This window comes from Olea europaea, unplaced genomic scaffold (assembly GCF_002742605.1).
Source record: "Olea europaea var. sylvestris unplaced genomic scaffold, O_europaea_v1 scaffold1800, whole genome shotgun sequence".
NCBI classification, from domain to species: domain Eukaryota; kingdom Viridiplantae; phylum Streptophyta; class Magnoliopsida; order Lamiales; family Oleaceae; genus Olea; species Olea europaea.
In genome coordinates, this window is record NW_019235743.1 from 120793 (window position 1) to 135489 (window position 14697).

The 14697-nt window shown below is 36.9% G+C and overlaps 2 protein-coding genes across 2 annotated transcripts; one reads left to right on the plus strand and one right to left on the minus strand.

The window, feature by feature from the left end:
- Window positions 1-6032: 6032 nt before the first annotated feature.
- On the plus strand, window positions 6033-8661 carry LOC111378321 (50S ribosomal protein L5, chloroplastic-like). The gene is made up of 3 exons (XM_023001495.1): window positions 6033-6342; window positions 6689-6889; window positions 8147-8661. Exons 1-3 carry the CDS (start codon window positions 6094-6096, stop codon window positions 8501-8503), a joined length of 807 nt encoding a protein of 268 aa, XP_022857263.1. The 5' UTR covers window positions 6033-6093; the 3' UTR covers window positions 8504-8661.
- Window positions 8662-9156: 495 nt separating this feature from the next.
- On the minus strand, window positions 9157-14697 carry LOC111378320 (mitogen-activated protein kinase homolog MMK2-like). The gene is made up of 6 exons (XM_023001494.1): window positions 14221-14697; window positions 12891-13020; window positions 11930-12067; window positions 10798-11130; window positions 9994-10177; window positions 9157-9622 (listed from the first exon to the last, which is right to left on the minus strand). Exons 1-6 carry the CDS (start codon window positions 14397-14399, stop codon window positions 9450-9452), a joined length of 1137 nt encoding a protein of 378 aa, XP_022857262.1. The 5' UTR covers window positions 14400-14697; the 3' UTR covers window positions 9157-9449.

Below are 14697 nucleotides of genomic sequence, written 5' to 3' on the forward strand. Positions count from 1 at the left end.
AGCAACCATTGATTTTTGAAATCAAGTGACAGTGTCGTGTTGAATAAAGGAAATGGTGTTGTTTTGAGTCAATAGTGCTGAATGTAATAGGAATGTGTTTTATATATTGCATTTTCATAAATGCGTTCCTTATTTCTATTTTGCTTATAACTGATGGGAAGAGGAAAAATAAGAGCGCGAAAGAGATCAGGAATAGTGTGAACTTTCCCTCTCAAGATTCTCTTCTTCTCTCTTTCACTTCTCTGTTTTGTAGTTCTCGTTCTTTCTGTGGAGCTCAATACAACTAATAGATTTCCAGCTTGGGTTGTTAATATCATCTTATTTGATTGTTTTATTGTGTTGATTGGAATTATATTTTACCTGGTTTGGTCGAAGCTGAGTCCAATCATTACATTTGGTATCAGAGTAGCTACGTGAACCAGGATGGCTGAGACTCGAAGTAAGTCGAATGAGGATCATTTGAAACATCTGGATAAGGAGGTCACTAATATGGGGACAGCCCTTAAATCCCCAAACCAGATGCTGAAGGTAGTGAGTACCAAGCATGATAGAATGGAGCAATTAATGGGTGAGATGAACCAAAAGATGAATCTATTGTCGCGATGTTAGCCCAGATGAATGGAGGTAAAACTGATCGTAAGGAGAAACAAATTGAAGGAAGTGCGGTACCATTCCAAATCATTAGTGATAGCAATAGTGAAAGTGAGTACCGTTCAGGTAACGCCGGTGGAAATAGCTAATCTAAAATGAATTTCAAATTACCCAAAATAGACTTTCCTTATTTTAGAGGAGATGGGCCTAGGGAGTGGTTGCGAAAGGCGAAGAAGTATTTCCAGATTCATCAAATAGAAGACAAGTTGAGGATAGGAATTGCTGAAATGTACCTCAAGGGGAAAGTTGACATATGGTTCCATGGATTTATTTCCAACTAACCCCGAGCTGATTGTGACGTGTTATCGAGGGAAATTTGCAAGAGGTTTGCTAAGAACACAGCAGAGGAAATAGTAGAAGTCTTCAGCAAGCTAAGACAGAAGGGTTCTATAATTGAATACCAGGAACAATTTGAAGAATTGAAATCCTAGATGATGGTTTCCTTGCCACACTTGCTAGAGTCCTACTATATTTTTGTCTTCACTAGTGGCCTGAAAGATGAGATCAAACCAATGGTTAAAATCATTCAACCCCAAACACTATCTAAAGCCTTCAAAGTTGTCCTCCTACAAGAAAATACCATTACAGCCCTCAGTAAGGGATCTAAAACCTTCAAACCTTACCCAACGAATAAATGGATCATCCTAACCTCTAAACCAAATGAAACCTATCCCAAATCCACACACTACACTGAATAAAAAAACTCCACTAATTCCCTTAAATTCAAAGATATCACCCCGTCTGACTTTCAAGCAAAAACTGGGATTATGTTATAAGTGTGATAAGAAGTACACTAGAGACCACATTTGTAAAAACAGGATGCTCAATTTCATCCTAATAGATGAAGAGAATGATGAGGTGGTAGAGGAACCGCCTAGAAATAAAGGGAAACAAATAGATAAAGGAGGCGTGGATGAACTAATGAAAATTTCGCTATATGCATTGGTAGGTAGCAACAGGGGTAAAACTATCAGGTTGCTAGGGTTGATTAAATGAAAAAAGGGTATCCATTTGATAGATAATGGAAGCACTCATAGCTTCATTGATGAGCAATTGGTCAGTAGCATTAATTGCAGCCTATAGGCAGCCAAACCTACCTCAGTGACTGTAGCAGGAAGAGGGAAACTAGTTAGCAAAGTTATTTGGAACCCCGCTAACTTAGAAGACGCAAATTTGGAGTTTCAATACAAATTGAGGGTTCTCAAATTAGGGGGCAGTGGTGTGGTACTAGGGATGGATTGGCTAAGTCAATTCGGCCCTGTATTGTTTGATTTCATAAAGGGAAGCATCACCTTCAGCTATGAAGGAATCAAAATGGAACTTCGAGATGAAACTATTAGGGAAGAATTTCAAGTGTTGATTGACAATAAAAAAAAGGTTGGTGTAGGCGTCAAACTTATGGAGTAATGGCGTAGATTGTTGCCATGACTGAAGAAGAATAGAAATCTACTCTTGCAAAATTAAAAGTTGTGGTGAAGCAGTTTCCCATGGTGTTTTTGGAGCCAAAAGGCTTACCCCCACCCAAATTCAACAATCACCATATACCTCTAAAGGAGGGGGCACAACCATTTAGGATGAGACCATACAGGTGTCCGTACATACAAAAGACAGAAATAGAGAGGATGGTTAAAGAAATGAGAGAAAATGGCATCATACAACCGAGTAACAGTCCCTTCACTTCACCTGTGTTGTTGGTAAAGAAGAAAGATGGTACTTGGCGATTCTGTGTAGATTATAGACAGCTTAAAAATCTCACAATCAAGGACAAATATCCTATGCCATTGATAGATGAATTGTTGGAGAAGATTGATTTGAGGGCTGGCTATCATCAAATTAGAGTAGCTACAGAAGATGTCCATAAAACAGCCTTAAAAACTCATAAAGGTCTTTTTGAATTCAGAGTAATGCCATTTGGATTGATAAATGTGCCAACCACATTTCAATGCCTAATGAATGAGGTATTTAAGCAACATCTCAAAAAGTTCATCTTAGGGGGCTTTTTTTTCCATTTTTGTAAAAATGAAAATGAAAAATGTAGTCATTATAGGACCTACAAAAGAGATTGAAATTCAAATTGGTGGCTTGATGTGATGGATAACAGTCATATTTTTCATTTTAATAGGGAAAGAATGGGAAACAAACAGGGGCTTAGTGTTTTTTGATGATATTTTGGTGTATAGTGTCGGCTTAAAATCTCACTGTGAGCATGTTACTATGGTATTGGAGACCCTAAAAAAGCATCAACTTTATGCTAAGGATAGAATGTGTTCCTTTGGACAATCTCAGATTGAATACTTAGGCCATATTATTTCGACAGAAGGAGTATTAGCTGACCCTTCTAAAATTATTGCAATGCAAATGTGGCCTATCCCAGTCAATGTTAAGCAACTTAGGAGGTTCCTTAGCCTAACGGGGTACTATAGAAAGTTTTTAAGAGGGCATGGAACTATTGCCAGGCCATTTACTGACCTACTTAAGAAAGATAGCTTCCATTGGAATGAAAGCGCTGAATTAGCATTCCAAAAATTGAAGAAGGCCATGAGTACTACACCAGTTCTAGCATTGTCAGATTTCTCTATACCCTTCGTCATAGAAACTGATGCTTGTTATGGTGGATTAGGGGATGTCGTGATGAAAAATCGAAGACCTATAGCCTACCCGAGTAAGGGCATTTATAGCAAGAATTTGGGATTATCAGTCATGAAAAGGAGCTCCTAGCACAAGTAACTGTCATTCGAAAGGGGAGGCACTTTCTAGAGGGTCATCACTTCATCATTAAAACTGACCATCAGTTACTTAAGTATCTGTTGGAGCAAAAAATCACAACCTTATTGCAACAAAAGTGGTTATCTAAGCTGTTGGGACTCAGCTATGAGATTCGGTACAAGAAGGGTTTAGATAATGAGGTAGCGGATGCCCTATCCAGTAGAGAGATAGAATGCCTAGTCGTTACTGTAGTGACACCCCAATGGATAGAAAAAGTGATAGCCAATTATGAAAGGGATGGAGTTGCAAAAAGATAAAATTAATGCCCTGTTACTCAATGGCCAGGCTGATCCAAATTATCAATAATTAAATGGACTACTTAAATACAAATCCAGAATCTATATTGCGACTGATGGAGGGGTGAGGAAGAAGCTGATTGCAGCCATTCATGCTTCACAAGAATGAGGGCATTCTGGTGTTTAAGCTAGCATTCACAGAGCGAAACATTACTTCTTCTAGCCAGGAATGAGTAAAGAGATTAAGCAAGAAGTTATAAAATGTGATACATGTCAAAGGTGTAAAAATGAACATGTGCTATATCCCGGGCTCTTACAACCCTTACTTGAACCACAATATGTGTGGAGTCATATCTCCATGGATTTCATTGAGGGTCTACCTACTTCTAATGCTAAAAATGTGATATTAGTGATGGCAGACAGGTTTACTAAGTATGCACATTTTATCACCCTAGCTCATCCATTCTCAGCTTCATCTATTGCGAAGTTGTTTTTGAATTACATCTACAAATTGCATGGCATGCCACAGAGCATTGTAACGAATAGAGATAGAATATTTACTAGTGGGTTTTGGCAAGAACTATTCAAGCATTTAGGGGTCAAACTACAGTTAAGTACAGCTTATCACCCAAAATCGACGGGCAAACGGAGAGGCTAAATCAGTGTTTGGAAATGTATCTTTGATGCATGGTCCATAGACAGCCTAAGCAATGGAGTAAATGGGATAGTTTAGCCGAATGGTGGTATAATACCACTTTGCACACAGCTATTAAAATGACCCCATTTGAGGCATTATATGGTCTTAAACCATCCCAATTAGCTTTGGGTCCATACCAACAGAGCAACATTACGACAGTAGAGGAAATACTTCATGAAAGACACTGAATGGATCAGCTACTGAAAGAGAATCTGGCACAAGCTAGAGCTAGGATGAAACATTATGCGGATAAACACATGAGTGAAAGAGAATTTCAAGTGGGAGATTGGGTTTATATTAAGTTACATCCCTATGCTCAACAAACAATGGCTAGAAAAACCAACAACAAACTTCCTACAAGATATTATGGTCCATATCAAATAATTCAGAGAATTGGATCAGTAGCTTACAAGCTGGAACTACTTGCTACAGCCGTAATTCATCCAGTCTTCCACATTTCATTACTTAAGAAGAAGATTAGGGAGAAAGAGTTCTTATTCATACACTTCCAAATCAGAATCAGGGATATGGAGACTATACTGAGCCTCCAAGTGTGTTGTCCACACGACAGGACAATCAAAATGGGCTAGCTATAAAACAATGGCTAGTCCATTAGAAAGGCTCCAATCTAAATGAGGCGACCTGGGAGAATGCTGAGAAAATGTAGGCATCTTTTCCATCCTTTCAACCTTAGGGACAAAGTGTAGTTGCGAGAGGATGTTATGAAGGAGCAAATCAGCTGAAGTGGAGAGATAAAGGTAGGAGAAACACCAAGAAGAAGAGAAGCAACCGCTGATTTTTGAAATCAAGTGGCGACATCGTTTTGAATAAAAGAAACGGCGTCGTTTTGAGTCAAATAGGGCTGAATGTAATAGGAATGCGTTTTATATATTGCATTTTCATAAATGCGTTCCTTCCTTCTATTTTGCTTATAACTAATGAGGAGAGGAGAAATAAGGGCGTGAAAAAGATCAGGAACAATGTGAACTTTCCCTCTTAAGATTCTCTTCTTCTCTCCTCCTTTCTTTCCCTTCTCCGATTTGTAGTTCTCGTTCTTTTTGTGGAGTTCAGTTCAACTAATAGATTTCCAGCTTGGGTTGTTGATATCATCTGATTTGATTTTTTTATTGATTGGAATTATATTTTACCTAGTTTGGTCGAAGCTGAGTCCAACCATTACACATTTATTTTCTCTTAGGGATCGAAACGGTGCACGAAGGGGAATGGAAGTATTATAGGGAGGTTGGACGATGATTAAGATAACTCTTCTTTCACGTTCATTTTCCTACTTTCTCGACCAACAATCGCGATCCCTACTCATTGGGAATGGACAAGGGTATTTGTCGTGACTATATTCTTTTTAAACCTAAAAAAATATAATATTACATTTATATGTCGATTTTAAGTTGAGCAAAGTGTAGAGATGTCAAATGAATTGAATAGTTTGAGGATTCTAACTTGTTCACGCTCAACTCATACTAAGTCTAGCTGAGCCGAGCTGAATCGAACCAAACCGTCTCATGAGTCAAGCCAATGAGTTGACTCGTCTTGAGCTCATGGGTTGGTTTGGGCTAGACTCTTCAAATGAACCAAAGGATTGAGCATAGCCTTATTTGGGGACATGAGCCGAGTGGCACGCTAGTAATTTCTCGAAAATGGAGTCCCATTATCAAATCGATTCTTATCATCTGCCTGTGCTGAAAAGCCATACCCAAAATCCCGAAGCACCACTGTACAACTCCAATGGCGTTATCTCTGGCGCTTTTACACTCAGCTGCGTCCGTATTCAACGGCAAGTTCCCGCCACCGTCCATGCGGTTTCCGGCCGTCGTACTCCGCTCTCGCCCCGGTGGATTGTCGGTTACCGCCATGTCATCTGTGGTCCTGGTAGAGAAAAGCGAAGCTGAGAAGGTCAATCGGCTCAAAACCACTTACATCGAGAAAATCGTCCCCTTGCTCAAAGAAGAGTTCGAATACACCAATATTCACCAGGTGTATAGCATGTTGCTCGGATTTTTTTTTTTTTTTTTTTTTTTTTTGTTTTTTTTTTTTTTTCTATTTGTTGACAATAATATAGATAGATTTTTGTCGATTGTTTGTTTTTTTCCCTTCGAATTATTGATAAATAAAAACTGAAACTGAAAAATGGAAACAAATTTTCGGAATGTATGTTAACATTTAGATATCTAGAAATATTTAGTAAGAAATGGTAAATGTGTAGTCGTGGTTGTTACACTAATTTTGTATTAGGGTGTACATGTAACATAGTTCACATATGTTATTCAGTAAATTTGGGATTTGTTGTTAACCTGCCTAACTTGCATTGGATTTATGATAGGTTCCAAAAGTTGAAAAGATTGTGGTGAATTGCGGTATTGGAGATGCTGCGCAGAATGCGAAGGGGTTGGAAGCGGCTATGAACGATTTGGCGCTCATTACGGGTCAAAGGCCGATAAAGACGAGAGCAAAGAATGCTATTGCCACCTTTAAGATAAGAGAAGGCCAACCGCTTGGAATTGCAGTTACTCTGAGAGGAAATGTGAGCTATCTACATTGACTGCTGCATGATGTCTTTTGTATGTTGTGCATTAGATGAATGTTTTTGGCATAGAAATGATGAGATTTGCATAGTTTACAATGCTAGTTTACCTTTAGCTAAGGGGGATATACTCAGACTGAGTTGCATTCACTCTAACCTCAGGAAATCTTAGGCTACTTTTGGCACACTGGATTAGACCTTACAAGAAATTATGCATAAATTAGAGGAGATAATAATAGGGGTGGACTAAAGTTGACATCTATAAATTTTTCATTCGAAAGAATATTATTTGCATTTTGCACTATCTTTCTTATCCGGCCTAAGCCCACCTCACTCATATTATCCAGTAACTTAAGAAAGATGGTGCAGAGAACATTCTTTTGAATAAAAAACTAAAACTTACTATCTGCCTCAACCCAACCCCAAATAGTTCCTGCATAGTATATCTACTCATTTTTATACGTAATTCCTTATAAAGTCCAATTCGGTGTGCCAAATGCAACCTTTGTCTTTGGTAATACCAGTAAACTGATGGTTTCTCATGTATTATAATGGAAAGGGAGGAGTGATAACGGCACTTCATGTGAGATGACATAGAGGAGTGCCAAAATCATTTACCTAACCAAGAGAAATCTTCAAGATTCATGGTTTGTAGCTTTGTGAAAATGACAGATCTGAGCATTAAATTTATATGGATATTTGCACAACCATATTGGGATTGAAGCTGCAATATTCCTTTTTTGTTCAGAGTGTTTGTGGATTTCAGGATTCCATTGCTCCTCATGAACGCACCCATTCGGAGAGTGTGATATTTAGCCCCTGTTTGGTGGGGATTAAAATCAGATTTTTATTATTTTGATAGAAGTTGAAAAAAAATGTATGGTTAAAAAGTTGTGAGTCCCATGAAATATATGGTCAAAATTAATTGTTGGCTTTAACTTACCAAACAGGGGCATAATGTGTACTGCCGGCTGATCATGCCACTGGGCTATAAATTTTTGGTTTGGCTTTGCATGAGAGTCACGCATCATCTATCACGCAATATATCTTTTCTGGTTTCTTGTTCCTCAAACGATTTAGAATATATGTGAGCCCTGTGTTCCAAATCATGCACAGTTTGGTAGCTAATAAAATGTTAAAAGTGAACTCATGCACCATCCAATACTTGAATTTTCATGCCATGACCACGTCAAATGTAAGTCTTTGGGCACGGAGACAGCCTTATGCTTTGTGCTCTTCTTGATCTATTTACGACAGGTGATGTACTATTTTCTTGATCGACTCATTAATCTAGGACTTCCTAGGACGAGGGATTTTCAAGGTGTGAGCTCGAATAGCTTTGATGGGCATGGAAACTACAGCATTGGCTTCCGTGAGCAGAGCGTTTTCCCGGAGATAAGTTATGATATACTTGGTAAGCCACGGGGAATGGATGTTTGCATAACCACAACAGCTAATACAGATAAAGAAGCCCATAAATTACTTGCTCTTATGGGAATGCCATTTAGAGAAGGTGGTGGTGGTGGCCCCACAACCGTGGTACGGAAGAAGAAGCTTAAATCTCACCATTTTGACTCAAAGTCGAAATCAAAGCAAAGAACCAAGAAGAGGTAAACCTCGTTCTTTGTCAAGGAATTAAGAGCCCGTTTAGGTTAATTGCAACATGATATTTTGTTAGTTTTTGAAGGTACTGTTATCTGTATTTTTCTGTATTTAGCTTGTTTTTCCCTAAATTTTCTTTCTATAATTTTGAAATTTATGCGATTTGATCATTGAGAGGCTCTTTAATGAAAATCATTCCCCCTTCGCATTTACGCTGAGGACACCCTCAATTCAACATTAGGTCAGACTTAGCATCCTTTGCTTATCTGATTTTGTTACGGATTAAACAAGTAATCTATATTATCAAAAGGAATTAATAACACGAAATAGGAGAAATGTAAGGAAGAATCACACTTGATATAACGTGCTTTATCATCTATTAAGAGCTATTATACCAGGTGTCAGTGTCGAATTGTGCTAAATCTACTATGATACACGAAAAATGGAGGCTCAGCTTAATGCCTTTTATCTAAAATACCCTTATGATATTAGGTCAAATTTCTGTCGAGGAAAAATGTACAATATATTAAAATACACATGCCAAATAATTTTAACACCAACGACATTATCCACAAGTAATTTGCGTTATACCACCTAAAATCTAGTGGCAAGTCCAATGGTGGACTCTCAACACAATACGAAGAGAAAAAGAAAAGAAGAAGAAGAAGAGAAGAAGCTAAAGTCCCGTTTTTTATTTTGTCTAGTTCAGCATATCAAACATACACTGAGAAGCCCATTTTTAGCCGAGTCCGGACAATAAAGATGTAAAAGAATTACTAACACAAGCTTCCAACAATCATAAATCTAAAATCTGCAACTGACTTCAACTCCTTTTTACAACAATCACTACAAAGATAATATGTCAATAACAATGTTCTCTTCCTTCTAGGGAATTTTATGTGATCAATACAGATTCCTCGGGGTATTCTTTTTGTCTAACATCATACAATGACATTCCTCAATGAAGCGGGTCTGGGTTTAGTTTGACAGATTCCATCCAGATGAGCTCCTTGATATTCTCTTCAGTGAACGACGGCTGCTCAAAATTGAACACAAAAGTCTGATGGCAAACAGGCTCCTCGTTGATTTTATGAAGAGGCGCCAAGTATGGATGACAAAGAGCCTCATCAACTGCAATGGGACAAATAAAGCATTGAACATCAGTTGAACGGATAAGCCAAAATAATAATAATAATAATAAATCAGTAAATAGACTTGGATTCTCCTGACTGGTTCCCATAACATTGAAGAAATTCATTGCAAGATTTTGAGCATGCGTAAGTAAGCTTAGAAAGCTTCCTTATAAGTCTGTTCCAAAATTATTAATTCTTTTGATCGATCAAAGTTAGAAGTTACTTATATTTTGACATAAGAATAAGTAACTTTTTTCACTAGAAATTAAGAAAGAGTAAAATATTTTAACATGTTTGGAAACAAGAGTTGCTTAAAACATGCTTCTTCAATTCAAAGCAATCAAGATTTGACCGAAATCAATAGTATACCGGAAATGCGTTTGCTTGGGTCAAAGACGAGCATTTTCTCAAGTAAATCCAGAGCTCCAGGAGAAGTGTTCGGAAATCTGGCAGAGAATTGTTGCCTTGGATACTGCGGAAGCTGCCTAACATATCTTCGGGCATTATCACTTCTTAGAAACCCGAGACTGGCATCATCAGGTGATCCTATAAGCTTTTAAAACCAAAGGAAAAAATCAATGTCAGGATTAAAACAGAAAGTAAACAAAACCAAAAAAGAGGCTTTACTATCTGCATATATAAAGGAAATTTAATTGAGAACATGCCTAATGATTTCATATCCACAGAACCTCAAATTTGAGACAGCCAACACCATTGGGGACACCACACTCTTGAAGAAGTCGACCACGGGAACCAATTTCTCAAGCGATTATTTTAGATATAAGATCTAAAGATTCAGATTAAATTTTTACGACCCAAATAACATATTAGGCTTTTCTAAGTGAACAATTAATCAACATGTCGACCCCATAGAACACAGATATTTAACAAATAACCACAGTATGCATAAGATTCAGATTAGTAGAACAGATGAAGCAGTCAAGAAGACAAGGGCAGAGATACGTTCTCAAGAAGACAAGGACAACCATCAAAAACAGAAGCTTAAACCAGATAAATGAAAACAAGGGAAGATCTAAATTTTTCCTCCACGTATATTTTGTAAAAACATCAGTTTCATTGATTTCTTGAAATGAATACGACTTCCCGTAGGGTTTTAATAGTCAACTGCGCAAGATGCTCAATCTACGTCTGGTATCACTCTGTAGAACATACCTCTGTGATAAGTCTCAACTGATGAACATAATCTTTACCAGGAAATAGTGGCTGTCTTGTCATGATTTCACCAAGTATGCACGCAACTGACCAGATATCAATTGCTGCAGTGTACTCTGAACAATTTAGGAGCAGTTCTGGTGCTCGATACCAGCGAGTGACAACATACTCTGTCATGAAATCAGTCTCAGATGTTGTCCTTGCAAGCCCAAAATCTCCAATTTTCAAATCGCAATTTGCATTGAGAAGCAAATTGCTGGGTTTAAGATCACGGTGCAAGACATTTGCAGAATGAACATATTTAAGTCCTCGCAGAATTTGATAAAGGAAGTACTGCATCATTAGAATGAAAATTCACTTGAGCTATCCCAGTTTTACAACCCAACATGGAAATGGGACCAATTTACTTGTCCACTGATACACATAAAAGCTATCATGCATGGAAGTAAAAAAAGGGCTCGATGCATAAGAACAGTGCAAATCCATGAAACCTAGTTAAGACGCACAGGGAAGTTGCTTTTCAAACATGGTTTTTCTACCATTAAGCAAGCGAATTTGAGCATTGTTGATGAATACAAAAACCAAGGAAAAATATTAGATTAAGTATAGGATAAAAGCATATTTATCTTAACATAGATTTTGTATACAAGTTCCTAAAAACTTACACACACAGTGTCATGTACTCAAGAATGCAAGGGGCAAAAATGTGGAACCTGTCTGGCAAAATCAAGCATAGTTATGAAAGGCATAACTTATTTCAAAACAAAAGAGAGTAATTAATTAGCATAATTTCTTAAGCTTATGAAGGGCATCATACAACCAGGGTTTCTTCGAGTTAGTAGAAGGTGATGTTTCGAACTGCCTTCTTTTCCTTCTTACTTTTTACTTGGTGTCCCTTCTTACTTTTTACTTGGGACACCAGAAATGGGCATGAAGGGAGATGAAAAAAAGTATAAAATCATGCCACATCAGACAAAGTAATGCAGAAGCACCTCCAACGAGTTTACAGATATCAGATCATTCTTTTCCAGTGCACCACAAAATACAAATACTAAACCATTGGTCTCAATTATCTGTTATTATAATGCAGTAAACAAAATCTTCTATTTGTTATGAGAAAATGAGGCCAAACCCGACAATGATCATCAGCTAATGGTTGGTTGGATCGGATAATCTGGTAAAGATCAGTGTCCATTAGTTCATAAACAATGTAGACATCATTGAAGTTTTCCTTATGTGGAGGCCGAATAATGTCTTTAATTGCAATTACCTGTCCAAAAAAGTGAAAAATAAGGAGCCATAAGACAACGACTTGACCAATGGAACCTTCTTGAGAAAATGTTAGGCTCCACCAACAATGAATATTTGAAACCAAGATTTTAACCAACTACCACAAATTAAGGCACTGACAGAAATTGTAAATTGACTGAAAAATCCTAATAGGCAGGCCATGAAATGCCATTAGAATTTTAAAATCTATTTGTGAACATGCTTATCTAATTCAATAGAAGAGTCAGTCTAATTGTCAGTAAATGTAATGCTATAGAGGCGGTGGAAATGTTGAAGGTTTTAAATTTCAAATGAACATTTTTCCTTCTCTTATACATAAAATCAGCAACTAATTATTCAGGTGAATGTACATTTCTGCCAGGTAACCTAATTCAATCTTCAGTTAGCTATTTCCAAGTCCATGCGCTTTTCTTATATCAGTAATCATGGATTTTAATGAAATGAAACACTCATCTCGAAGTTAAAAAAAAAAAACTGCAATAAACTTAATAAAGCAGATAATCAAACATGAGTAAGCAGAGGAAGATTAAATAGCACTGGACGACAACGACAAAATAAATAAATAAATAAAATAAAATGGAGCTCAAATCTTGTTCATAATACTGTCTTATTATATCTAGTACTATGTGCCAAACATGCACTAAGGGTCCATCATCACCAAAGAGATACATCAACATTATGTAAACCAATTTACTATATGTTAAGGTAGAAGATAATAAATATCATCCAACTGTGAGCAAGATAATAAGCTGAATCAAGATTTAGTAATTACTAATTACAAACTGATAACTAGCAATACTTACATTATCATGGTCCATGTGGCGTAGAAGTTTTATTTCACGTAACGTCCTCTTGGCATCTATTATATTGTCAAACGCATTCCCAATCTTCTTAATAGCAACTTCCTCACGAGTCTCTGAATTTACAGCAGCACTGAATCCAATGAAAAAAAATAATAATTAAAAAAAAAACCACATTTTCCTTCAGTGTTAATGAATCAGAGGGAAGAAAAGCTCATACAAAAAAAATTCTAACATACTTATCATCTGCATTCCAAGAAACAACATAGTACTCAAAACTTTTTACAAACATCCAATATGTCAGCGTCCTGTCCGAAATCCCCATTTCTACCACATACGATTATATATGATGTATAATTATATTTGAAAGAAAAGAGGACACTCCCTCGACCGCATATATTTTTCAAATAAGCAGTTCCATCTGTCCCTATGGAGGGTTATATCCACGAAGACACTTCATGTTAGTCAATTAACTTAATGTAAAATCTACTGATGTTTAACCTTGAATTCTATAATTATACTGCAACGTTCCCCTAGTCTCAAAAAGTAATAATGAATATGGCTAACCAAGTACTAGATAAGGCACCTGCCACCCCCTGGAACTTTCTCAAGTGGAGATTCTCTACAAATGGGATCTTTCCCGAAAGGTTTACAAGTGGGGCAAGGATGAGCATTGAAATTGCTTGTTCAGACATAGATGCATGTCCAAAAAGTCCCAAATATAAACTTCAAACAAACTGACTATAGAGTTTAAGGTGCAAAATAAACCAGAGGTACAATGACAGGAGCCACGTGATCACAAAGTCCAGCAAGGAATACAAAATGCATTAAGAAAACCATAGGTAGCCTTTAATTAACTACAGTTTCATCCTCACATACCTTACAGTCATCGTTCACCATAAAATTTCAGAATGCATGTCACTCTTTAAAGAATTATCATCTTTAATGACTTAAGTTGAAAACTACTAGCAACGAAAGCCTCAAATCTGATGCTAAACAAATATGTACTTCACAGTGAATTTAACATTTTTAAACTTTTCTTTACATAAAAACAAATCAATTATTACACTTTTGATGGTTCTGAATAAAAACATTAATATTTCTATTAAGTTGCCAACAACTTATCAAAAGAATCCATAACTAATTGATAAACCTTTAAAACAACAACAACAACAAAAATTCCTTAAATCCCACCAAAAATTTCAATTCTTTTATCATCAATAAACACCAAAATTAACAAATTTCATTTCAACAACCAAAAAAATAAAGTTAAAACAAATAATATCAATGAGCTTAAATTCAAGAAAGTAACAAAGATTTTCTTGAATCTCACCAAACAATCCCATAAGCCCCACGTCCCACAGGCCTGATAGGAACATACTTTCTGGGCACCTGAAAAAGATACCCATAAACATCATACTGCACATATCTTCCACCATGAGTGGGCACTCCTTTGATGTTATGGCTCCCATGGCCATGATCACCTGAACCAGAGCTTGATTCCACAGACATACTATCCCCAAAAAAGTCTTTATTTTCCCCACTTTAACAAACCAAGAAAATGAAAATAAAAATAAAAATCAAGAACCCAATTCAAAAACTTGAGTTTTGCTCGAGAATTTATGAGTGTCGGCGTCTAGGAAAGAAAAATGAGGGGGTCTTGACATTTCTTTGTGATTTCCTCGTAATTACTAATTTATGGAGTTAGAAAGTTGAGAGAGAGAGTGAACTTTTGAACTGGGATGACTTGAGACTACCCGTGAAGTTAATTAACTTTTCTGTGAGGTTGGTGTCTACGAATCTCCAACCA

What these genes read in the sequence shown, in the direction of transcription:
- LOC111378321 (XM_023001495.1), top strand. Translation starts at nt 6,094, where the DNA reads ATGGCGTTATCTCTGGCGCTTTTACACTCAGCTGCGTCCGTATTCAAC. An exon ending in AATACACCAATATTCACCAG is followed by an intron (nt 6,343 to 6,688) that starts GTGTATAGCATG and finishes GATTTATGATAG; the next exon opens with GTTCCAAAAGTTGAAAAGAT. An exon ending in CAGTTACTCTGAGAGGAAAT is followed by an intron (nt 6,890 to 8,146) that starts GTGAGCTATCTA and finishes TATTTACGACAG; the next exon opens with GTGATGTACTATTTTCTTGA.
- LOC111378320 (XM_023001494.1), bottom strand. Translation starts at nt 14,399, where the DNA reads ATGTCTGTGGAATCAAGCTCTGGTTCAGGTGATCATGGCCATGGGAGC. An exon ending in AGTTGAGACTTATCACAGAG is followed by an intron (nt 10,178 to 10,797) that starts GTATGTTCTACA and finishes TGGTTTTAAAAG; the next exon opens with CTTATAGGATCACCTGATGA. An exon ending in CCCAAGCAAACGCATTTCCG is followed by an intron (nt 9,623 to 9,993) that starts GTATACTATTGA and finishes GTCCCATTGCAG; the next exon opens with TTGATGAGGCTCTTTGTCAT.